This window comes from Larus michahellis, chromosome 6, assembly GCF_964199755.1.
Source record: "Larus michahellis chromosome 6, bLarMic1.1, whole genome shotgun sequence".
In the NCBI taxonomy this organism is placed as follows: domain Eukaryota; kingdom Metazoa; phylum Chordata; class Aves; order Charadriiformes; family Laridae; genus Larus; species Larus michahellis.
The window spans coordinates 40743584-40769531 of NC_133901.1; the positions used below are offsets into that span (position 1 = coordinate 40743584).

A 25948-nucleotide genomic window follows, 5' to 3' on the forward strand; every position below is an offset into this window, starting at 1 on the left:
TTAATGTGGCAGTGGTGGAGGGGTTGGACAGGCACAGGATCCCTCAATCAGCCACAGCTGTGGTGATGGGACCAGGTGGAACACATCTGCTGTGACAAGGCCAGGCTGCCCCTGCCTGGGGGGTGGGGAGGGCTGCTGGGCAGGTGCCAGCAGGTAGCCATGGGGTGGTGGAGTCCTCTCTTTTGCTACTTTTGGGGAGGCTGGGCTGTTGAGCATGGTGGCATCTGCCTCCAGTTCAGCCCGTGGGCAGAGCAGCTGAGGGGGCTCTGGGAGTGGTGGTGTTGAGGAGAAGGCTGAGCTTTGCATGTCACCAGCTAAAATGGGCTTGGGGAGAGCCAGCCGTGCTGCAGGAATGGCCCATGCGCTGTGGAGAAAGGGATTAAATGCCTGCTGGACCAGCTTTGTCAGCCGGCATCTTCTGCTGCACAGCAAGGTAAATTAATAATTTCCTGAGGGCTGGAAAGGCAAGACCTGGAGCAAGCAGAGGTGGCAGTGAGGAATTTTTGCCTGGGCATGAACCCTACTCTCTAGTGATTTGGCCATGCCTGGCTGCACCTGTGTGGTGGGGGTTGGCATGCCCAAATGTGAGGTCTCTTCTCGTGCCAGGTGTGCAGGAAATCCTCAAATTGTAGGGCAAGAAAGCCTTAAACCATAGCATTTGCAGACCTTGTCGTGGGATGTTGTGGAGAGGTAAGTGGGCTAAAAATCTGCACTATTTTTTATGTGGTATTTCCTCTCCTAAAGAAGGGGGATTTGCCTCTGCTGTCTGTGCTGAACCAGCAGTCCAGTGCCTCGGAAGAGTAACTCCTGTTTTTCTAGGACTCCACCAAGGGGGGTCTGACTCAGCACCTGTATTTTCTTTTTTGCTATGTGTGTTTTGGTTTTGTTTTGTATGTACCTACCAGATTTGTATTAAGAATCTCCCCCAATTAGATTTAACTGCAACAGCACTTGCTTCATTGAGACTTATTTCTTAGGAGAGGCTTTGTATGTGAAAGCATTACAATAGAAGATGTTGGGCTTAACAGCATCTACATCTTCCATATTTCAAAGGCTGGATGGAACTTTGTTTGTGTGCTTATCAAATGATTGTGCAGGTGTTATATAAATGAGTATCTATAATACGTATATACTGTCAGCCATCTCAAAATATTTTACTCACTACTGCTAGCAGGCAGAATAGACAGCAGGTAGCGTGAATATCTGCAAACTGGCATTAAAAAACACCACTCAAAAGCAAATATCAAGCACACGATCAGTGTGCTTCAGGAAGCCATGCCGTTGTGTGTGTTAGGTGCCATGGAAACATCTCCTGATGGTAACACGTCCGTCAGCTCGTACGATGTGCCTCCAGCAGCAAGCCTTGGCTACAAGCAGTCCATGTCTACTAGCAGTTAATTTCTACCTTTGACAAAATCTGGAGTGAAACTACTGATTAAGATGATGCCTAGCAATTATGCCACGATGAGTTAATTACAGAGGAACAGCCGAATGGCTGCAGTTAGCTTTGGCCGGACTGCATGGATTTGTGAGGGGAAGAAAGGCGATGGTGTCTTCTGAGCAGCGCAGCTGAAATACTGGCACTCCTGCGGTCTAATATGGGAGCAAGCACCTCCCTTTCACTTTGTGTAAGTGAACTTAAATCTGGCTTCTTGAGTCCTTCCTTACATCTTTTCTTCTGCCCGAGAAGGCTGCGCTTCTTCCCCTAACCCAACTGCTGCATCTGAGGAGGGAAAGAAGGAGGTATTTAAAGTGATATATCATAGATACTTTAGAGGCTTTTTTTTTTTTTTTTAACACCTCGCAGCTTGTATATAAAAATGTTGTAAAATACGTTTGGTACACTCTGATATTGGTTCTATTGGGTAATAGGGAATTTAGCATTAACACCACGTTCTAAGCTTGCTTATGTGCCGTGAGAGCAAAATGGTGTCCCAGTGTTTCAGGGGTGTCTGTGTTTCCCCCCCGCCATAGCAGCGGGGCTGGACGCGGCATCCCCGAGCTCCGGCTTGTGGCTCTACTGGAGGCGTGTACCTTAGGAGCTGAAAAACAGCTTTTCTGTAGCGGTTCTGCTACAGATCTGTAGGGAAGTCTTTCCTTTTTCCCCTCTGAAAACATTGTGATAAAAACATTTAAGAAGAGGCTAGTTTTGGAATGTGTTGGGATGATGCTACAAAAAATTAGAATTCCCCTCTGAAAAGAAATGCGGGGACTGTCTAAACGTTCCTGAATGCAGAACTGGTAAATCCGGGCGTTCCCGGTTTGGACTTCTGTTCTCATTGCGTGGTGGAAATGGGTCCTCTCTGTGACTGCGAGCACAGCTTGCCTGGGAGGAAAATGAGGATAAAATGTGGCACAGTGGGTAATGTCATCTGTTTGTAAGGCAAAGCAGAGGAGGGGAAGAGGATGAGGGAGTAAGGGCTCCTCATGGCCAGGCGGCATTTCCCCCTTCCTTAAATACATCCCCCCGAGGGACTGAGGGGCTCAGTGGGGCCCAGTCACGGAACCTTCTGGAGCCATCCCCGCCCGGCCCAGGGCAGCCCCCGCCTCTCCTCACGCAGGCCCCTCAGCCTGGGCCTTGCCCTGGGCCCAGGCACCCCTGCACTATCTCACCGGCTTTTCAGCCCGCACACACTGGGCAGCCTCCCCATCCTAGCGAGATGAAAAAGTACCTCCCGAGGGTGTTCATGATGTCTCATGTACGTCTTTGCATTGGTTATTGGGGTAAGAAATTCAGAATAAATAGGCGAATGGACGGGAACCCTTTACCAGTGCTGTGGCTGCTGCTTAAGTTCCTCTTCTGGCTCCTCCATGAATCTTGCATTTCTTGTCTTTGTGAATTGGGTAGAAATTCACAAATTTCACGGGGTTGGAGGGCTGTGCGCTAGCACTTAGTCAGCCTTTTCCTTGACTGCAGGGGCCCTTCTTGAGGAAGGGGTTTAGCAACCCCTTCTTGCCCTAAACAGGGTATTCGCCCTGACCTGGACCCCCATTTTCTCTGAATGTAGGTGTGAATGGCTTCTGTTAGGATTTACCCCATGGCAGGTCCTGTCTCAGCTGTAGAGAAGAAGAATTATATTAGTCTTTTAAGAACATGCAGTATAAGTAAAATCTGTACTAAGATGCTACAATGAGGACAATAATTTTACCTAAGATGTAGACCCTTGTAACTTAAGATAATAAAAACTGGTTTCTGCTTATCACTTGCCTGTTTTTATTCCTCAGAAATCATTATCATCTGTTCAAGTCAGGCACACAACAAATAAAGTCTCACCAGATCTACAGTGCAGCAGAGAAAGAAGCACATTTGGTGTTCCTCTGGAAACCCTCATACAGGATGCAACGGAATGTGGAGTTCCTTTTCTTGTGACACAGATGGTGGAGTACCTAGAAATGTTTGGTAAGTTCACGTTTTTTCTGAAAGCTCATGTTCAGTCTCCAAAAACTGTTGTTCTTTAAGTGGTACTTTTCAGCTATAACTGCTGAAAAGTCTATTTTTATGATTATTATGCTTTCTAAGAGGAGCTCTGGCTTTTTGAGATCCAGTTCTCATCACACAGGTATGGTAATGCAACTGTTGCTTACTGTTTTGTATTTCTTCTTAAACAGGTCTGGAGCGTGTTGGTATATTTCGAATCAGCGGCTCAGTAACTAAAATCAAGGAATTGAAGCAGAAGTACAATCAAGGAGAAAAAGTAGACCTTATTAATGATGGAGATGTTGATTCTGTGGCTAGTCTCCTGAAACTCTTCCTGAAAGAACTGCCAGTGGCTGTTTTTCCAGACAACATCTGTTCTGGCTTGCTAAAAACTTTCCAAGGTACAGAATGGGCACCTTCCAAGCTTCTGTTCTTTCTCTGACAGTGACAGATAACGTGTTCGTTGCACCTTCCTATAAACAAGGATTTAAGTTTCCTTAACCTAAGACTGATGTTTAATTGTTTTTGATGGGCCAGTCTTTTGAATTCATTAAGCATTTTTGGCTCCCCAACATCCTGTGGGAAGGCGTTCTGCTATCCAATCCTGTATTCTTTGACAAAGTACCCATTCTGCATGCTTTTTTTTTTTTTAAATTGGATACCTTACTTGTTATTGTGATAATATTTTTATTTTTCATCTAATTGCCATCATAATGCTGCTTGTGTCTTTATATAGCCACTGCCTCACTTCTCTCTTCCAAGTGGAAATTTAACCTTCTCTTGTACAGGAGCCTTTTTGAACATCCCTGTTCCTATTTAGTACTTTTTACTTGTTTTCTTACAGTCTTCTTGCACAGCAGTGTGTGGAGCAGCATGAAGCATTCAACATGCAAAGCCAAGTTGAGTACCTACAGCAATACACTGCTTAGTTCCCTATTCACGTCTATAATGGCTGAGCTAATGAATTCAGATGCTTCTGCCCAGTGATTTTGAGTGATAACTGCTTCAGGTGTTTGCATACAAATAAGTGGATTTCGTGGGTTAGATTGCTTGTTGCTTTTGTTCAAACTTCATCTACTAAGTGCCAAGTTACATACATATTTAACAAAAAAAAAAAAGGAAGAAAGAGAAAGGAATAATTTTCATGAACTATGAAAATCTATGCTGAAAGATCTACAGGTTTTTGCAAGCCCCTTGTTTTGACTACACGGAACAGTCTTACTGTCCGTTTTGGGGTTGTTTTTTTTTTCCTTTTGTATTTTTTTCCCCCCTCTCCATCCTGTTTTCCATATTTCTCATTAATAGGTTGAGCACCATGGGTCTTGGCCTTTATGAAATATATATTTTAGGGCTAAAATTGCCCTTTAGGGCATGATTTGCTATTCACAATGTCAAAGCTACGCAGATGTGTCCTGGTGATCTATGGCAAATCTGTGCATCAGCTGCCAGTTATTGAGCAGTACTGTCATCTCAGTTCTAATAACCGGGAGACTTTATCATACTAATTTTGAACTGCTGATCAAATAGAGTGGTTTGTGAACCCATTTACTGCCTTGTAACTCTTTGAAGAATGAGAACCAAGAAAATGCTAAGTATCCCCAATTTAGATTTTTAAGCATCTCTTGTGTAACTACAGTTGCATATTTATAGAACAAAAATGTTTTGAGACCGAGAACTACCAATTAGTCAGGAAATGAAGATGATGTGGGGCTGAAAGGGTACAATTTCTTATTCCTCTTAATGAGATTCACAGCATGTGTAAAATCTCTGGGGAGAGTCAAGGCTGACAATCCTGTATCACCTATAAAGGCAGCTTTAAGGATTCAGGTACATGACTACTGCCTGCAATTCCATTAAAAAAGCAGCAAGTTCTAGAGGATTCTGTTATAATAGGAAGAATAGCAGAAACAGTGCATATAAAACTCAGTATCTGGAAAATCCATGCTAGTTTAATATTAATATGTGAAAATTGTTGTCAAGATTTAGCATATAAATTCTTTGTTTAGGACATATTTATTCTTCACTTTGCTCTAATATATTTTAAAGCCTTCCATCTTTTTCAGATCTATAATAATGCCTGTGATGGAATTGTATTATTATTAGGAATACCTATGTAATAACTTTTCTTCCCCCTCCCGCACAGAGCACAAAGTCCACACAACAGAATGCATAGAGAACTTCAGACAGTTGCTCAGCTGCCTGCCCAAAGCCCATCAAAACCTTCTTCAGTTCCTGTCTGCTTTCCTATTAAAGGTGGCGACATACAGTGCAGTGAATTTCATGACTCTGGAAAACCTAGCCATTGTGTTTGGACCTGTTCTTTTCAAGTGAGTGCTCTCTATTTAGTTACCTTAGATAGTACCACTAGATCACACTTTACAACGAGGCTTTCTGTCATAACTGTACGTCTAATAGTAAGTGCAGCATTTTGAAAGTTAAATGCTTATATAGTATATTATGGGCAGACGTGACTGATTCTGAGCTGGCTGACCACCTTCATCCTGTTAGGCGCTGACTGTAGAGGGCCAGCCTTAAGTAAGAAACCATCTGAAAAGAAGAGACATGAGGGATGGAGAGCTGTTTAATGAGAACTACTCCTCTTTTCTTAGCCAAACTGAGTGCTGGCTGTGGAGGCTACTTAGTTTTTAGCCTTGATTTTGAAAAGCTAAGGCTGACTTTGATCTTGTAATAGTATTTGATATATCTTCTCTATTAAGAAAGAGCAGTAACTTGTTCTGCCCTTGTCACTAAAATGGAAGTTGACATCCAGAGACCAGCTGAGCTCACAAGCAGTGAGTGCTTGGCTGAAGCTAGAGAAGGTATGTTTGGGATGATGGTGAGTGGGCGCTTAAATGGATGGTAAAAAAGAAAGGTGGAAGGGCATACGTCATGCAAGTCAGGGTGGTGAAGGAACAGCCTAGAGTGATATGATAATGGAAGATTTTCCAGTGAAGCTGGAACAATTTGGTTCTGTATCCTATCCTTCATGTTGACGCTAGAGGATGTTAAAATGCTTATACCTGTCTTATAATTTGTAAACCTTTGTTTTAGTGGATCATAGCCATTTCAGCTTAATGCCACTTTGCAAAAATGTACATGTTAACAATTAGTATTTTCTATGCAGTAAAAGAAACCTTGATGGTTTTTCACTTCTTTTGTATGGGATGACAAGCAAGTTATTAAAAAGATACAGTCATAAAAATTGGTACCAAGCATATAAGAAATCAATCACAGGGTTTGTTTTGGAGAACTGCTCTCTTAAACCTTGCTGCTGTTTCCATAGGTTTCCATGTTTATGTCTGTTTACCTGCCCTGTGGGCTTATCACCAGATGTACCAGAGTTTAACCTTTGCAGGTGGTATAAGTAAAAGGATCCTTACTTTAGCGAGAGTACAGCTAGGGACAAGAATCCAGTGACATGTGGTGTGGTAGGAGTTATGCCGTTTGCTCCTGTGAGAACAGGCTTGACAATGGAGGATATTCAGTGATAGAACAAAGCAGTTCTATGACCAAACCCCAAGTTCCTTAATATCTGCATGCTAAAATTAGTAAATGAGTGTAGGCAGATGAGGTTTACTTCCCAGTGTCTGGATTAGTTGTGTGGCGATACCTCTAAACAGGTAAACGGCTGATGCCAAAAGTCCTTCAGCAAAAATCTATCCCTTGACCCCCACACTAAATCAATGAGGACTGCACTGACCCTCGCTCTCCTGCCATCAGGCCCCCTTTGCTATCACATGGGGCTTCTGTGCATGCACACCCATGCAAGAATACTTTATTTTATTCCTTTATCTCCGTTCCCAAATCCTCTGAATGTGCACCCACTGATTTCTGTATCAACACATAAGAATCCAGGAGGCTCCCTTATTGATTGATGAGCTGTTTCAGTTTTTAAGCAACCCGCTGTGTCTTTGGAGATGGTCCAGCTACTTTTGAACATGCCCCCCGTCTGGTTTTTAAAGTACACTTAGTGCTAAACTAAATGCTTGTGGCAATGACCTGCCTGAGAAGCCTTGAAAACGATCAGTATCAGGTTTCCCTACCAGAGTGACTTGTGAAGACAACACAGCTACCATAATTAGAAGTATATCTGCCCTATGAACATTCACTCCAGCTTCTTACAGTCATTCTGATCTCGCCAGCTCTGGGGGAGAAACCAGCCAGTCTGGAGCTCATTTTTTGTAAAGTGTTTAATTAGTGCTATCCTTGGAGAGTTACCTCCTAGGATTATGAAACATCACCTTTTTGGTAGTTGGGTGGGGAGGAGAGCCTTGCAACTGCGACTTTCTCTCAGTGACATTGCCATACCACTTCCTGCTGAGTGACCTGAGGCCTCAAATGATTCAGAATAAACCATTTGTATTGTCCTGTACAGCAGCAAAATTCAAGGTAGTCTAATGTGGCAAACTGTATCTACTGACACAGGGAATAAAGTCATAAATATCCTTTACCTCTTTCAGAGCAAGAATTAGTGCAATTAGCCGCCACATTATGAAACATTTGGCAGCCAGAGTGTAGATTCACTGGAAAGTGAGACATGTTGGGTAGTATTTGCTAGAGTTGTTCAGTCAGAACGTGCAGGTTATGGAAAAAAACAACTCTAGATCTAATCTGCAGAAATGCCTACCCCATGCAATTGTTAGAAATAACCTTTGGATGTAATGTCAGCTCCACTTACAGCACTAATTCATTGCAGGTGTTAAAATCTGCATCTATTCTGGCAATCTGCGGTTTTGTGCAATTACTTCTTCCTTCTTTGACATTAAACAAGTAAACTAGGTTGTTTATAAGCCTTTTTACTTTACATTTTTGATCTATTTATATTCAAGTGTAAACTCTGCCCATGATTATCACCTGTCTCAATCTGTTGACACTTTTATTTGTGGAGACCTGTCATGCTTATAGTTTCATTGAAATAACTTGAGTTGGAATATTCAGTAGTTGGAACACAGAACACATACGGGCCATCGGGACACAAAATTGGAATATAAAACTTGCTGCTCATTAAACCTTGCAAGCCGAAACGGCACATACTTCATAATTAGTAACTGTGGTAATTGCAACACAAAAAAAATATAAGCCTTAGCAGAGGTATTATATTGGAAGTCTAGTTACAGGATCACAGAGAACTCCTATTATCACGAATTTTAAATGCTAGGAAACTAATATAATTGTTTGTGTGAAAACTGAATGTTAAATAAGCTGTTTCTTCTCTATTTTTAATTTATTGTACCCCCTTACTTTGATACTGCTTGTATTGGATATTTAACTAAAATACTCATATTGGCATTATTCTGTTACATTATTAGTAATTAGACAGCTTCCTGTCCCTGTTCAGGGTGGTAGGACCCAAAGGTGGGGGTAAGAAATGAAGGCGTATTTCAGAAAAGCGTTAACTGAGTAAAATGTTTCATTTTATCCTTAGTCTTCTTTGCAAACCAGGTCCTTGTGATTTCTTCTACTGGCCTCCCTCCCTCATGCTGTTTTTCGCCAGTGAGACTGAGTTAAGCTATGTTCACTGCTGTTAAGTTGCTCCACTAGCACCTTTCCGATTGCTTTTCTTTTAGATTTTTGACCCTGCCATCTGTTTCTTATCTTTTGAGACTTCAGTCTTAATATCTGCATGATGCAGCATTCATGTCCTTGCCTCCTAAGTAAGAGGAACAAAAAGTGCAACTTGTAGGCCAAAATTCAGGTGGCTACTACTCCCTACGCTTTCTTTGTTAAGCTCCACTCTTTTGTCAGTTTCTGCTGTTTATTTCTTTCTGCTTATCCTCTGAACTATTTATTTCTGTTGCCATTCATTCTTCTTGTGAGCTGTTTCATGTCCTGGTAGTCTCTGTAAACACCAACAAGTATGAGCTGCTCTGCTTTTATCAGAGATTCAACTGCTGTTACTTAAATTTCTGTGGGTACTTCATTATGCCTCATCTTGGTAAAGAGATTTCTGCTACTAACCTCAGTAAGTAGTTCCTGCATGAGTGTACAAGGATACTAGCCAACCAGTTGTTTGCTTCTACTCACTTTGACTCATTCTTTCTGTAAATGTGCAGCAAGCCTCATATACAAGCCACTGCCAGCAGGGAACCTTGGCAGATCTCCTGGAAAAAAGCCAAGGCAAGGGACTGCATGGATTTTCTAGCTTGCATTTTTGTGGCAAAGCAACTTTGAAAGGTTTAGGCTCAAGGATACCAGTGGCTGATTCCTGATGACCAAGTTTGAATTGTTCCTTATTTGTAGTGAGTGTTCTCCTGTGTTTCATTTGTACTGCAACTGATTACAGGGGTTTTATGTGAAGTGCAGAATGTACTTCAGTAGCTGTGCTCTTCCTAGGAACATGTCCTGGATTCAGCAGTGTATGAACATGGTTCCCCTACACAGCCTGATAACACAGTTTCTGCTAGCAGCAGAAGTATCTGAAGAGGCAGGAAGTGATTATTTTCCAAAATTAATTGAAAGTCATTGTGGAAGGTGGCTGCAGAGGAAACTAAAAATGTATTTTCTATATTTGGAATACCCATCTGTTTCTGCCCGTGAATATCTGTGAATGGGCAGATATTGATATTTGGAGTCAGCTGTAGGGTCGCATCCCAGAGTATTGATTAGATTTGTTTGACCCAAAATATAGGCCGCTAGTCACGAAAAATGGGACCCAATAAGTAGGGTGAGAGCTGTTTATCTTCTTAATGGACATCTTGTGGAGTGCTCCTTGCTGGTAAGAGTTAACAGCTGGCAGAGATGGATTCGAGAACGTACGTCTAGGTTAAAGAAAGAAGCTGAGAAAAAGAAGGCAAGGGACTAAAAATATTGCTTCTATGGCCTGTAAGTAGAGGGTTTTAATGTTTGGGTAAGCGATGAATAATCTCTTAGGACTGTTGCATGTAGGAAAGGCTGTTGCTCGGTCAACCGGGTTTTACACATGGGCTTGCTTTTTGTGGAGAAATTGAGTCTGTTCTGAGAACAGGAGGAATCTAAGAAGGAGAAATGTTAGCCAACCCTAAAGAAAGATGTGATGACGCAGTAGTCTATCCTGTAAATCTGTCTACGTTGTACCTGGCTATAAGTCTGCTTAAACCATCATCTTTCAAAAGGAGCCCAAATTCAAGTTCTTACAGAAATAACAGTAAGCTTACAAAAGGAGAACGTGAATGAGGGCAATTGGGCTCAGTGCATGTATTTAATTGGACTGGGCCCAGTGCGTATATTTGTACTTTAAAATCACAAATTAATAATGAATGTACTGATTTGGCAAACAGAAGACTGGTGTGTGTACGTCTCCACATTAGTCTCCAGAGTTTATGAATTTCTTGTTTAAATATTAATATTGTGCTGGGTTGAACTGAGTTGGTGCAGCATGGCTAGAGAAGCTGGATTAAGGCGACAGCATTTATGTAAATGTCCTCCAAACTTCCAAACAGTTCACGGGGCAGGGGGTGGAGTGAGGAAATACATAGTTCCTTCAGGGAATGAGGTTAAAATCCCATATAAAGAATCCCCTGACTTTAATTAAATTATTTCAATTTAGACTTTTTGTGTGGATAGTAAAAGTTCAACTACTATTTATTTAAAAAAGAGGGGGAAAAGAAAAGAGAGAAAAAGAAAGAAAAAACCAAAACAAAACCCGTTAACAGGAGTGTGTGGAAGTTCCACTCTATGTGCCTGATATCTGTGAACTCATAATTTTTTGCACTGAAACAGCTTCTTACCTGTGTTTTTTTTTCAGGCAGTTCTGGTAATAAGACATTCTAGCCATGAAAGTTCACCTTCATAAACTAAGCTAGAACAACAAAATGCCTTTCTTCCAGCCTCAATGCCAGTGTGTGATGGCAGACTTCTAAGGCTTTTTTTTGTCCTTGTCATCCTTGATTTTTATGAACTTAATCGCTGAGTTACTGTCAAGCTCTAACTATTTTGTTGTGCTGCCTCAAAGATTCATTGTATTGTGAATTGCTGCAGCAAACTGGGGCTCCGTCACCGTGAGGCTCCCAGCGTTGTGAACCCACCAAATTAAGTTTGTCCCTGTCCCAACAGTCACCTTTGGGAAATGAGGCTGGCACTCTCTTTTATCCAGTCTTCTAGCTGTCTGCTTAGCTGAATTATCTTGGGTACTGGGGGGCTCCCTGTGTGACTCATCGCTAGCTCCTGATCTGAGAGCTCCCAAACTTAATCCCTCTTCGCTTCCCTTAGGATCCCTGTCAGTCCCTTGGCTTGTGGAGAACAAAGGCTTTACAATGGCCTCCTGCTGTATTTGCTTCAAGATCATGAGATGCTTTTTGTTGACCTGAACGCTTGTTTTTCACAGAGACAAGCAGATGGCCTTCAGGTAAGAAAGTTACGTTAATTGGTTCAGCAAGTAATCAAAAGTGCTTCGTTAGGTTCTAAGCTACAAATGGAAACGTATTTGCTTATACATAATGTAATTAACGACTATAGCTTGTTGCCAGCAATGTAAATATTCATCATATGCCTAAGCTAGAGGGGAAACATGAGTGTTTAAAATTCTGATTTTGAAAAAAAAATGCACCCGCAAAAGTAAAAGGTCAAGAATAAAATCCCAAGTTGTTCCAATTTAAATATCTTGATGCCAAGGTTTGTTAGATCAAAGCTGCTGGATTTTTCCTCTAATGAAGCACTTCTTATTTTGTGTGTGTTTGGCTGTACAGTGATGATGCAGGAAAGCAAAACCAGAAGGGTGAAACCCCTCTCACGTTTCCAGAGCTCACTGTGTATATTTCAGCCTCTCCTTGGGCATATTCTTTTCTAAAACTTTGTTAGTACTTTGATTCCTCTTTTGCCTTTTTTGGCAAAAGTCTCCTGGTGGAAGAAACATGATAGACAAATGCTGGTTTAGGGACAGGGTCAATATAAGTCTTGTTTTCAGTTTGTGATGTGATGTGTCATTGCTGCTTAACTTGAAATTGATTTTTACAAGAAGACATGAAGGAAGTGTTGTAGCAAAACCTACAGTTTAGTACTGCACCACGCAGTTACCACACATCCTTGCGGTTCGTGACTAGATGGATAGCAATGTGCCAAATCAGGTGAAGGATTATAAGGGATTTGCATTGTATGTAATTGTAGATCATGGTGCTTGTGTTTGCGACTCCTTACTTTCCTGGGTTCTTTCTCCAAGCATGTGTGTTAAGGAAAACCAGCAGACTTCTAATACAAAGTCAAATTCAGCATTTGGAGCATCTTATGTATCCCAAACTGAATATTGAGACTGTACTGCTCCTTGGAACCTCTCTTTTAAAATAAATCCTGTACAGCCGTAGGTACGGAGAAAAACATACACTGATATAAGGATGTTTCTGAAATATTCCTGCTATATCACAGGACATGGCCCAAAATCTAAAACTAGGGTTGTTTCACATAAAGACAGTGTTGGAGCCCACACCTCCAGCTGCCCGTACTCTCTGAAGATGTCCCATGTCACTACCACCTTTGAGAATTCCTGCAACCTGTACTCAAACGAGCATGAACGATAAAATATTAGTTGTCCTGTTGTATCTGCTTCTGCGTACAAAACTAGAAGCAGCATCAGCAGCTAAAGGAAGTTGGAAGGGTATTAGAGAAGCCAGGAAACCTGGCTTTCTACTGCAGTGCTTTTGTTTTAGAAGCAACTTCCCTCCCTGTAATTCTGCAAAATGTCACAGTCTGTCTGGGATTGTGGTGATGTGGGAAAGAATTCTGCTAAAAAGATCCTTTCAAGTTCTTTAATAAAACCTCAGACAAGGCATAGCCATGAGGCACTCTCCTGCTCTGAGGTAAGCTTATGAAAGAATTCTCATCTGTGGGTGAGAAGGGAATTCAGTATTCTGTGGCTGATCTTGTTTTTGTAATTTCTGGCAGGAAACCCAGCACGTTGGATAGGTACCCTTCATCTTTCATAATATAACAATTGCTCAAAGTCCACTAAACTGGAAACATCAAAGTTAGGTTTACAAACCAAACATATTAAAAGTGCCTGTTCTAGTTCCAGCAAAGCAAGCAAAAAGTGAAATGGCAAACCTGGCTCAGGTCCCTTGTTGCTTCCTGGAAATGAAACTTGCTTTTATTGGCTCTTTCTCATGAAATAACTTAAAGCAGTTACACAGATACTTGCATTTGGACTATTTAATTCCTGTGATTTTTTTTTTTGTTGTTGGTTTTGGGATGCCTTCCCCCCCCGCCTTCAACATTATATGTTACCCTAATTATTTGAGCTTTAACAAGTTAAAGCCATGCCAACCTGGCAGACATGCCATACAGCTGACATAAGCTTAACCTCCAGTTGTGTCTTTGTTAGGCTGAGATGGGCAAGATCGATTGTTTCTGAGCAGAGCTCTTAGTATCTTGAAGTGCCAGAGTCATCCCACCTACCTCTACCTGTGCAGGCTGATTCAGGCTGACAGACTGGAAGAAAAATTTGCAAGTTTTTGAGAGGCACCAGTCTAATAGTTCAGAACTATTACCCTGTCTGGCTAGTAGACTACTCAGTGCCACCTATTCCATCTAAAGAGAGTGGTTTAAAAGATATATCCAAGCTACTATTCATTTTAGTTTGTCCTTTTTCCTGGCCACTGTATGTTGTACACTTATTTATTTTCTTAGGCTGGAGTTGGAATGCTGTAAAATCCTGCCAGGGTTTCATTTCTTAAAGTTGTCCTATAACCTTCTGTCAGAGCTTGCAAAGTGCACTGGTACTAAAGTGATTTTCCTGCTTGGCTTAAATCATTCTTTAAAAAGAGGTTAGACAACACTGTGGTGGTGTTTGTGACCTGAGGCCTCTCTAGGTAACTGTGTTTCACCTGAAACGTATCACTAGCTGTGCTGAGGTGTACAAGATTAGCTTAACTTCTATAGTACAATTAAATTATGGACCAAACCTTGCTAATAGCAATTTGTCATACTGTCTGCCCTCATCACTTGTGAATCTTGTGTTTTAGATAAAAATTTACTATGGATTATTTTTTTTTTTTTGCATCTAGTCCGAGTGTTTTTTCATATCTCCTTTCTGTAGAGAAGTCATAGATAAATCCACCCTGAATTATGCACGCTACCTTTGTCTTGCAAACAAATAGAAGCCTGACTTCTATTGTACACACCTGTGGGTGTGTACAAGCCATTGCATGTCTCTCCATCAAAGCATGGGATTAATTAGAAGAAAAGCCTACACCCTGAGGAAACAAGTCTCATTCCTTGTTTTCTTCCTTTGTCCTTTTACACATGCTTTACTATGTCTCAGTAAGGCTGCAGGGACTGCCTATTGGTTGGATCTCACGTAGCTACTCGCTACAATCGTGGAACCCCATTATGAAGGGATTGGAGAGATCCAGAGGGCTGGGGAAGTGGAGCTGGACACTCTCCTGGACTTGCAGGTTGACCGCAGACACCTCAGAGTGAATTTCTGAAATTGCAGTGTGGTTTGGAGTTGGTCAGAATAATGCAACTGAATATTTGATGGATACTTTATCTACTCAAACTATGATTTTGTTGGGAAGGCTTTTGTGGTCTGGAGACTTTTGTCAATCTCAGGTTTTTAGCCTTTTTCAAGGATCAGATGGACGTTTCAGCGTTAACCCTGTTTTGTTAAAAAAAAAAAAAAAAAAAAAAGTCGTGCCTCCCTATCATCTGAAGTTGCCATAAAAAATAAATTGCGGTCTCTCAAATGGACTGTCTTCAATCTGGAGGACAGTAATAATTTAACTGATGTTGTACTTTGCTAATCCCATGACAATGCTTGTGGAATTAGTCGAAACCATTCGGAATGAACAAACAAGCAGGCATTATCTCATGATCTAGTATACTGAAATTTCCAGGTTAGACTAAATTTTCTTGTCAAAATAATTTTTCAAGGGTAGAGGAACATAATTCCAATTCCTGTTTGTGGCTCTTTACAATTTACTAAGTTTAAACTTCTACAGGTCTTGATTTTCTTTCATTTGAGTTCTTTGTTTAGCAATAATAACTTTTACTTGGGTTTGGATGTAAACATAGCAAATCCTGTGTGTACCATATGAACTGCCAGGATATTTGTCAATGTTTCTGTAGGGATTGCTGTTGCATTATAGAAAGACAACTTTGTATTATTTCCCATTCATGGAAAAAGTATTTTCCCTAACATTTATAAATTTAGCAAAAGCATGGACTCATTAAACATTAAGTTTTAATTGTGTATTTGAGTACTGCCCAAACCAGAAGACTGGATAAAAAATGCCATACATTGAGGATCAAGTAGGACCTGTATCCCTACAAAAATTGTGGCCAATAGATTTTTATAGCTTCTGTTTTGTTTTGTTTGGTTGTTTTTTTCTTCCTTCTGGATAAACAGTGCAGAATATTTTACCAACTGTAGGCATAAGGATTTGATAAAACCTGCTGTAGCCTATGCAAGTGTGACTTAAAACAACCAAAGTGGATGCGGCTGGAGTACTCATTACTCCTTCTAGGTCTTCAGTGCCAGAGCCTTTCTGCCTGTCAGTGGAAGGAATAGGACAGAGGGAGAGCGAGGTGCTATTTCTGTGTTGTGTCTGTGATCTGTAGCAGACTGGCCTTTGTACTGGAGATCTGTAACTTGGAAACGACGAGCGGGCCTGGTCTCCATTTTTAGTGAGCTGTGGGGTGTGTAGGGAATGTCGCTGACTTAATGTTTGCTCCAGGAAAACTGTGGGTTTCTCTTGACTTGCGGCACAAGTGCTTTGTGACACTGCTGTCACACTTTAACCCCTTTCTATGACTTAGTGGATTTTGCCACTATCCACTGTATGGATGTATGTATGTAGATTTTTATAATTTAATTTATTTATTTTTTTCCTGTGGAAGTCTGCTCTAGGAGAGAATACTGTCAAGAGACACTGTGCTGTGTGACATGAAGCACACCGTCAGCTGTGCTTTACTGTAACAAGCAGCTTGAGCACAGAAGAGGGAAGCCGATCAAACTGAAATACTGAGATTCTTTAATGCAATCAATAATAGAAGAACAGAGCTCAAGCAATCACACTAGCTGATTACGCTGAGCACTGTCTGTCATTCAATAATGATAGAAAGCGCGTGAGAGGGGAAGGTCTTTCTAAAAATGGTCACTGGTATGGTACAGACCCTCTCTGGCTTGGAAAATATGTTTGGAAAGCAGTAAGTGATACAGAAACCAACTCAGTAGAGACTTGTCTTTGTTACTTTTCAGTCCTTGAATGCCCATTTTCAGTTTTGCTGTGAACAGAGTGTCTCAAAAGCTCCTACCATATTCAGGCTCTCAGAATTTACATAGATTACAGATTACAGAGCTTTATCTGCAATTTGTGAAGGAGAATAATACCTGCTATGTTCAGAGCGGCAGCCAGTTGCTTTGCTTATCAGCTACACTACAAGGAAGAGGATTATAATTAATCAGCTAGTGTGCACATTAGGATGACACAGATAACTGCTTTCAGAGGATCTGTGTGGTCTTCCTCTGATGTTTAAAAAAATGACCACAACACCTAAACCTAAGACTTGTGGGTCTGAGATTTTCAGGCGTCTCAAGGTTGCAATAGACGATGGCGCCGGCAGCATTTTCTTCCACTTGGTGTCAGCATTGTTCTCTCACTCCAGAGCTGTTATTTCCTTTGAACATAACCCTTTAATATGTTCTGACTACCTATCTTAAAATTAGGTATTACATTTCTATTTTTGTAATGTGTCAGAACATCAGCCTGTTCCTTCCTCAGATAATTACTGATATCGGAGAGGCATGAAGGAAGGGTATGAATTCACCTCCAAACCATTATGAAAGGCAAGCCTTTTTTATTTTGTGCTCGTGTCGCTTTCTTTACCTCGGCAGGACTACCAATAAAATCTCTTACCACTGTTGTGATCCTTTTCTTTGGTGTACGTGAGCAATTTGATTTGTTTGCTGATGATCAGGGCTTTTTGAAAAAACAACATCAGAAGTGAAGTCTTTGATAGGAAAGTCATCCCTTAGGAAATTAAAAGTATTTTTATTGAAAGGCTTGTGATATTTAAGCGTCAAAATATTTCAGCCTTTTCACTTGTCATTGGCTGTAATAGTAGGAGAACAAAAAGACATTACTTTAAACCCTTACTGGCTTTTCATTTTGTGCAAGGTTAGGGATGGGAGTTGGAAATGTTTTCATTTTCATCAGAAAAGCAGGCAAGAAATGTAGAGAAGAATACAAACCTGAAAAAAAATTCCACTGTCAGAAAAAATATCAAAATAAGAAAATCCCGTTTTTCATTTAACTGTAGTTAATTGTAGTTCATTTAATTGTAGTTAGTTGCAGAGCTGTGCAACAGTGGATTTAACAGACATATTCTGAATGCAGATTCCCCTCTAGCTCCCTTCCAACCTCCGCCCCACCCCCACCCCCCCAGCAGTTCCTAGGCTGCTTTGTTCCTCTTTAATTAGTCTGTTTCACCTATTTGCAAAGATGCAAGCATGCTGAAATATTTAAACAACATGAATTGAGGGAGGAATATGGCTAGCACTTATTGTAGTTGCATGTAGAAAGGCTTGGTTGAATCTTGAAAGCTTATTAGGATGTTACAGCGTAATGCAGTTTCACTCTCTCCCAGTTTATTTGGGGCTTTTCTATAGAGCAGACTGCAGTATTTAATTTCTTTGCTTCAAGTAAAAAAGGAAATGAATGTTCATGAGTCAGCATTTCTGCTAAATAGTTTCCAGAACTATGAAACTAAATACTGGGTACCTTTTTATTTTGCTATGAAAAAAGGAAAGGGATGAAATATGCCTGTAATAAAAATACAAACGCTCTTGAGCCAAAAACATAGGAACAAAAGGAAACGTATGGCAAAGTTGCGTGCTGAACTTAGGGTTCATGGTTAGAAAAATTTTGTCCAAGTTATCCTGATTTACTGATAGAACTTTTTTTTACTCAAAACAAAAAAAGAGAGATTTGTGGAAAAAATTGGAAGAAATAAATGGAAAAAGCCTTTAAGAGTATTATGGAAAGAACAGGATACTTCAGAAAGTTTTAATAAGAGCAAATAAACACAACACCTCCATATGTGCTTTTTTCCCAAGTGCATTTCTAGTCAGTTCAAAGACCATTTTTAATTTAAACAAACATTACTGCGGTTTGGCTTTGCATGCACGGGTTGGTTTGCATGGCTGGTAATCTAGATGGACACTTGAAGCTGAGGTTCTGTCAACAACCTTAATTCTGACCTTTCGATTTTTCACTGACCATCTGCTTTAATTAGATGTTGCTGTATTCCCAGAGGACTGCAGATGAGCATACAAAGATTCTGGCTAGTAAAGAAATAATAGTGTGGGCCTTAGGCTATTCTGCCAAGTGGTGAGGTAGTCAGCTGTGCCTGGAGATGATCATGGTAAAGGATGCTGATCAGGACTGAATTTTTCTGTAAGTTGTTAAGAGGACAGGGAAATACTTGAAGGAATGCAGCTGTTTGACCCAGCATTGCTTCCAGTATGCAACTGGAGGTTTGCCTGGGAGTTGCTGGTGTCACTGGGCTGCATGAGAGAGCAGCCGTAGGAGGTCAGCTTTTGATTACTTTGGGAGACCCCTCATGCCAGAATCTGGGTGTGGAGAGCTGGGCAGAGAGGGGACCCAAATCCACAGGTTTAAACGGACCTCCCCTCCATCTTGCCCATGGGGTGGATGAAAGATGCAGAGGTTTGCCAAGATGAGGGCTGCTGGCGTCTCTGCCTGGCACAGGCAGGAGAAGGGCCTGAGTACTGGGTCAGGGGAAGGCTGAGCCATCTGTAAACCCTGCAGGCAGGGGAAGGGTAAAGCTACACAAGATAAGTATGTGGGTGTAAGTAGAAGAGAACAAGAGATGACATACAGAGTTCTTCATAGATCCTAAGCTCTGTAGCTTTAGGATTTTCATGTGTTTTATTTATATTCTTTTTCCTCCCATCCGTGACATCAAGCTGAATGGGAATACATTGGAAGATAAAATATATTACTTTACAAAAAAACCCCACAAACCAAAAAACCACAACCTTTTTGGTTTACCAGAGTGTGTACATGATGGCTTTCATATTTTCATAGAGCAGTGGCAGAGATCAAGTGAAGAAATTATGCTGTAGAACTCTCTATCTGATATTATTTTAGTTCTTTTTAATTTTATTTTCAAACTCATTGGGAATTACATGGATTGCTTTGAGCTTCATGATCTTTTTCATTGGTTAATACAAGAGGACCATGCAGCAATAATATCCTGTGAGATGAGTTTAGATACATGCAGCACGCCGTAACTCAAAACCGTATAGTACCTCTAAAAAATGTTTGTCTTTTGCATATTTTCACCAGGAAAGTATAGCAAGCAGTCTACTGCTTAATAGCAAGGAATGATGGATGAGCAGAATATTTCCTTAATTAAATATCTGATCTGCTGCTTTATTTTTCTTCAAACTCTTGCTTTCATGTTGTTAATGTTTAGTCTAACCAAATTCATAGCTATTTTGCTGACTATTTATATTCTATAATGTGTTCCATGCTTAACCAAAATGCTCTTTGGAGTGGGGGGCAGGAGGAGAGGAATATAAGCTGTATTCAAAATTAATATTAAAAGGGCTGTGGAACAGTAAAGAGCTGTAGCTATTTAATTACCCTTTGCAGCCACTAAGCACAGCTCATGTTAGAAGCTTAAGCAACTTGTGAAAACTGCTGTTGGCAGACCAGCAACCTGCTGTATTCTAGATAATCAGTGAGCTGTGCATGCCTTTCTTTTCACCTGCCCTTAGTAATTTGTGTTACAAAGAAAATAGTCTTTTCTTGCAAGTTGTAGAATAAAGATGCTTCTAGGAACTTTGTAGTTGAAGGCAAACTTGTCAACTAAAACAAGATCTCCTTCTGGATCTGCCTGGAGCATGATTTAGTTATTATTAGCAGCAGTGTTGATTTCTCTTCCAGTGTTCTTTATCCCCTGTATTCACATGATAACAGTCATTGCACTTTCTGACCAGAGAGTTGAAATCTAAATCCAGATCCATGTAAATGTAATTCCTTATAAAGTCTGTTTGTTTTTAATGTCTATAGCAAATTCAGATCCCTGTAATTGTCAGTCTTTATGAAGTCTGTTTGTTTCTAAAGTCTATGGGAAACGGGAAGGAGATTAATTTATTTGTGTGCTTAAAATTCACAGATACGCTGTTCCTGAAAAGTGTGCTTAGGAATCTACTAAACCTTGATATAAACAAAAAAAAAAGAAAAACAAAAAAACTCCAAACAAAACAACTTTGCAAAGCTTTGCTCTAATTTCTGTTTTCCAAACCTATGCTAATACCTGAGATACATCTTTCTAAATGTTGCTGCATTTTCCTCTAGTGAAACCTACATTATTTCTTTAAAGGAGAGAAGCTCATATCCTGTCAAAATCAAAGAAAAAAAATATAAAAACCTTTATGTGGACAAGAGGCCGGTAGCATTTTTTATATTCCTATTAAGCTCGCTCTCTTGAGAATCTTGGCACTGCCATGGCCACTTTAGAAAAGGCAAAGAAACTCTTCAAAGTGTGATATGATAACTTCAATTAAAGGACAGGTCAGCTCCTAAGAATACTGAGGGGAATGATGGATCTCTCCAACTTCTTCCCACTTAATAGATTCTACAATATGTAATGTTCCCTACTTTGAAATTTTTATATAGCATGGGATTTCTTTTTTTAATGAAAATTAACTTCAGAGTTGAAAGGCTGCTGCTGTCCCTGTATGGTCTTCAATTGCGGCTTTTCAATTGGTTGAAAGGGAGAAGAAAATTAACAGTGGAAAATAGAAGAATAAATTAATTCTTTGGTATCAACTTACAAATCACTTCAATGAAGAAGTTGAGAGCGGTGTCCTCATCTCACCCTGTTGCAGCTCTTCCACTCAGAACAAAATATTAATTCTGGAAACTGCTACAAGGTCTTTAGGTATATCCTTTTCCCTCCTCCTTTTCCCTTCTTTTCTCTTCTTCCTCTCTCTACCAACTTTTTCTTTCTTGGAAATGAAAAAGTTCTTTGAAACTGTTGCTATTACAAAGTAGAACAAACACTTAGCATTGGAGAGACTCTTTATTTTTATTTCACGTTCCTTGTTAAATTAAAACTAATAGGAGGAAATTTTCGCTACTCTGACCAACTTCGCACCTGTTAAGCTATTGGCTCTTTGTCTAATATGACACTGAAGCAAGGAGAAGTCACCTATCTATAAATTAGGTATTGTACTGGTGGAGGTGATGTAAATTGCTCGTCGTAGAGAAGGATGGCAAGGTTTCTTCCCTACCTCAATGCATTTCAGCCTGGTTCTGCAGTTCTTGTTGCAGAGGGTTTTTTTCCTAGGAAGGGAAAACGTTGGAGAAAATCCTAGTGTATTTCATGTTCTTCATTGGCTCTCGGTTGCTTTGGGTAGAGATTGAAGGCCTTAGTCCAAATGTTAGAAGCCTTCAATGGATCAGGGCCAAGCTATGCAGATAAAAATATTATTCCTGTATCACCTCTACTCTGATTTGTGTAGTTGATGTGGTGGAGCTCCCCAGCTAAAGCCACTTTTGACCTGGAATGATCTTGTGGAGAAGACAGTACTATTCCCGAAACAGAGCATTTTACAAGATGAAAGATTTTACTTATGACAGAGAATGTAGTATGGTCTTGAGAAAAAATATCAGCTTATTGTTTCCTTGTGTTCTCCACATCAACAGGCAACCTCCCACCATAGCAGTAGCAGAGAACATGTTCCATTGTAAATAACGCTATGCCAGTCCCATTACTCTAGGTGGTGCTTTAGATATTATCTAGACAGGTTGGAACATCCTCAGTGAAGTGGAACAAACATTTTGAATTGCGTAACAGCAAGTTCTTGAAATTTTCACAGGGTATCTGCATTTTTTTTCCTCAAATAGGCAACAAGTCAACAAATTCCAACCAAAAAAAGCTTACCACGCAAGTAAAACCACATGAGGGTTTGAAGGCAAGGTTGGGTCAACCCAAGAGGTTTGTGTTGTCTGAGGCAGGCATTCCATGGTAACCCTTGGAACACACTGTGGGTTAATTGATCGATTAGTAGTGAAGTAGGGGCAGTGTTATTTTTTGTCAGTCTGATGGTAACAGATACTGTGCAGGACAACCTGGTGCTGTGCGGAAGTGCTAGTGCTAGCTCTACATTACTTGGACGGGTGGATAGGGTAAATTAGTTTGGACTAGCTATTTAGCTAATGTAACTGCTTTCAGTACCCATGGTAATGTCATGTCCGCAGTTCAAAAGAGTACAGAAGACAGGGCAAGAATATGTTTGTTTCCTGGATACATGTTCCTGAATGTCTTATTCATGTATCATTTGTTTGTAAATGATGAAGTAAAACAAGTTCAGAGCAACTGGCTGCACTAGGGATGCGGCTGAGGAATATCTTTAATGTATGTTTTTCTTTTTTTATTTGTATGGAAGGTGGCTACAGGAGTTTAAAAGGGTGGCTACAGTCTCAGATGAACCTTTGAATAAAAGCTAAGTGCCAGGAAAAATACTGGATGATGTTTCTTCAATATTGTCCTGTTTTTTTTAAAAAAAAAAAAAAAAAAAAAAGGAAAGAAAAAGATCTATAGTGCAAAAATTCTTCTTTATCTTGCCTTCACCGTTTTGAAGACTTAATACCTGATCTGAAGCATAATCCAAAAAATACGTCAAGAGGATTTGTTCATAAGCATACAGTGCATTGACATCAGCAAACTCTTATTATGACTGTCATGTTCCCTATCTTGAAGCCTCATGCTAATCTTCTGGCAGCATTCAAGTTCAGTGGTTTCCATTTTGATTGAATTAATTAGTGAAGTTTGGATGATTCCCTGATTCTGAAATTGTCAGAATATTTTTAAGAGGATCTTTTAAAAGGTTATTTCTGCCCTAGTTAGTAACAAGTAGGCCATCTGAATGCACTTCTGTATTGTTTAAATCAAGAATACACTGCCCATTTGGAAGCAGAGAAAATCATAAATGAGAACTATAGTTACATATTTATCTTGCCTTTAAGTTAATCTCCCGTTACTAGTCTTGAGCCTTTCAGGTTGCTATAGAAACTGCCACAGCCTCCAACTGTGCTTCCTCCAAGACTTAATTGCATTCTGAATTTCATACCCTCCCTATTAACCACAGCACTGGCAGACACAAGCACATTTCAGAATGAGTTGAATTAATGGTTCAATACGGTGTATGCATTTTTTAATATTATGTTTCCATATCCCTTTTCAAATTTTCTTTTACCAACTTGTTAAACTCTTCTGTGACATGTAGTGATACCACAGGCATGGATTCTCTCAGTTTGCTGCCACTATATTTGATGTTTTCCAGTCTTTGATGCCATCAGAGTAGCTGCAAGAGTCATTAGTCTTAGGGACTTTTTTTTCCCCCTAGAGAAGTCAAATTATTCATGAACTATCTTAGCTCTGCTGAAGTTTTTCTGAGACTTTTCCTTCACATCTGTGAAGACCGATATTGAAGTGCCTACCTGCTATCTCAGTAGCTCTGGTAACCTTCTGCTGACTCAGGGCTGTTTCCCACATGATTTTTGCTTGATCAGTGTGGGTCAGTTTTTCAACCAGGCCTGTTTTTAGATGGGAAATATCAATTCATCAAAGTAGAAACTGAGTATGGCTGTATGCAAGGTTCGATAAGACTTTTCTGGGAAGAACTTATTATATCCTTGATGGAATTTCTCTTCAAAACTGGGCTGATAATGTATCTCATTCAACTAGTACAACCAAATCTCCAAGATTTGCTTTCCCACTCGGTTCTCAGCATGATGATGTTATCAGTGCAAGTATGCTGTTCTTACTGATGCCATGCTGTTTTCAGTGGGGATGAACATTGGGAACCGATGGTTAACATTACCGTCCTATGTGTTCAGTGGATGTAAGTTCAGAATTTCACATCAAAAAAAGCAATCCCCACTGTTCCCTTCTTGTGCAAAAAGAGGAGAAAAAAAGTACCACAAGAGAAGGAAGAGAACAAGCAGTGTATGTATTTCCATCTCCTGTTAAGCCCTCTGTCTCAGCTCTGCTTTGCTCATGCTTAGTGGGGAACAGGATAGATGACCTCTGTGCAGTGTTGCTCTCTTGGTTGCTCAAGGTATGAAACCTTAGAAGTTTCGTACTTGTGTTAATGCTGGCCAAAAGATGTATTTCTATCCTCATTAAGAAGCATTAGAGACACCCCAGAACTGTTGAATGGACAAAGTCAGACTGATGCTGAGAAACAGTGCAAAGTGAGAGTTTCACCAACATGTCACTTTAGGATGTTCATGCCCATTAAATATGCTTTTAGCTACTGAACGTCTGAAGATAGCTTAAATACACCCATTACAACTTTCAAACTTTTCAAATATCCTTTAAAATCTGACCCTTTAAGCTAATGTTTTTTATGTGGTTCACATTTTTTTTCCCTTTTTGTCATTCTCTGTATATGCTTGAATTATGTATTGATGGTGCCCTATAAAAATCTTTGTAATTGAGCAAGCCAAGGTAGCTTTTCTGGCTTCAGCCTTACTGCTAGTATCTCTCTGGGAATTTGTGTGGAAATTTTTGTTCTTTTCAACAAAAAAGATCAATTGGGAAAGGAAGAAATTATGACAGAGTTGTCAGGATTAATCTGAAAGAGCGTAGACAGTTTTGCAGCACTCACTTTCACTCTCTCTCTTTTTTTCCTCATATTCTTTTTCATTAGCTACCTATTTTACACTTGAAGCAGTGTGCTTTCTGTCTCAGAACTTAAATCTCTTCCACAACATCTCAGCATTCCTTTTTAGCTGCTCTGTAAACTTGCATGTTAAAGAGAGCTGGATTTCCCTGCCAGCTCTGGCTCAAGTTACATTTCCTGGATTGCCCTATGGAATGTCAACATATATTCTAAAAATCTAAGCGAGCTGGAGACCTTCCTCAAACATTCTGAAAACACTTCCTTTGCATTGGGATTCATTTGGATTTGAATATAAAATAAGTATTGTTTGTTGGCTCCTTGTCATTCTTGAGGAGCCAGATAGTTGCGCTGTCTCCAAGTTGTCTGTCTGCATGAGCTATTTTCCAGGCAGCGACAGCACTTCATTTACAGAAAGCACTGCTTGCAAGGTCTCCATGGGCGTTCAGAACAAAGACCTTGCCTATCAACTGGACAGCCCAATGTGTGAGCATGTGGAGGGCTTGACACTTGTTACAAACAGTTGCGAGCAATCTGAGTGAAGAGAAAAGACTCATTAAAAGTCTGAGAAATGCTAAGAGCAGGTTGTTTTGCTCTACTGTAGAATGTATTGCAACAGCTTTTTTTCACAAGCCATAATTTCTTATGTTTTCTGCAGTTTACAGTATTTTTAGGCTTTTTCTGTAGTTGGTGGTAGGCTGTTCTATATGCACATGGCATCTTTATTGTATAGGTGGCTGTATGTTTAGGGTATGTCTGGGGCACAGTAGCTCATGCAGTTCTTGCTAGGGAATGCAGAAGGGCACTTACCATTGTACTTTGCTTGTCATGGCTTGCCAAAACCTATCTTCAAGTACCTATTGTTTATCCTTCCTCCCCTTCCCCATCCTGTGGGAGAAAAC

At 40.3% G+C, this 25948-nt stretch overlaps 1 protein-coding gene across 5 annotated transcripts in view; it reads left to right on the forward strand.

Moving 5' to 3' along the window:
- Nucleotides 1-341: 341 nt before the first annotated feature.
- Nucleotides 342-25948, forward strand: part of FAM13C (family with sequence similarity 13 member C) — a 133532-nt gene continuing 107925 nt past the window's right edge. For 4 of the 5 annotated variants that reach the window (XM_074590406.1, XM_074590408.1, XM_074590409.1 and 1 more), the window contains exons 1-5: nt 342-433; nt 3226-3400; nt 3610-3819; nt 5562-5745; nt 11606-11741. In XM_074590406.1, the coding sequence (XP_074446507.1) occupies nt 353-433; nt 3226-3400; nt 3610-3819; nt 5562-5745; nt 11606-11741 (786 nt within the window). In that variant the 5' untranslated portion in view covers nt 342-352. Of the gene's footprint in view, nt 434-1352; nt 1629-3225; nt 3401-3609; nt 3820-5561; nt 5746-11605; nt 11742-25948 lie in introns of those variants that run through there. The other variant, XM_074590405.1, reaches the window with a different exon arrangement.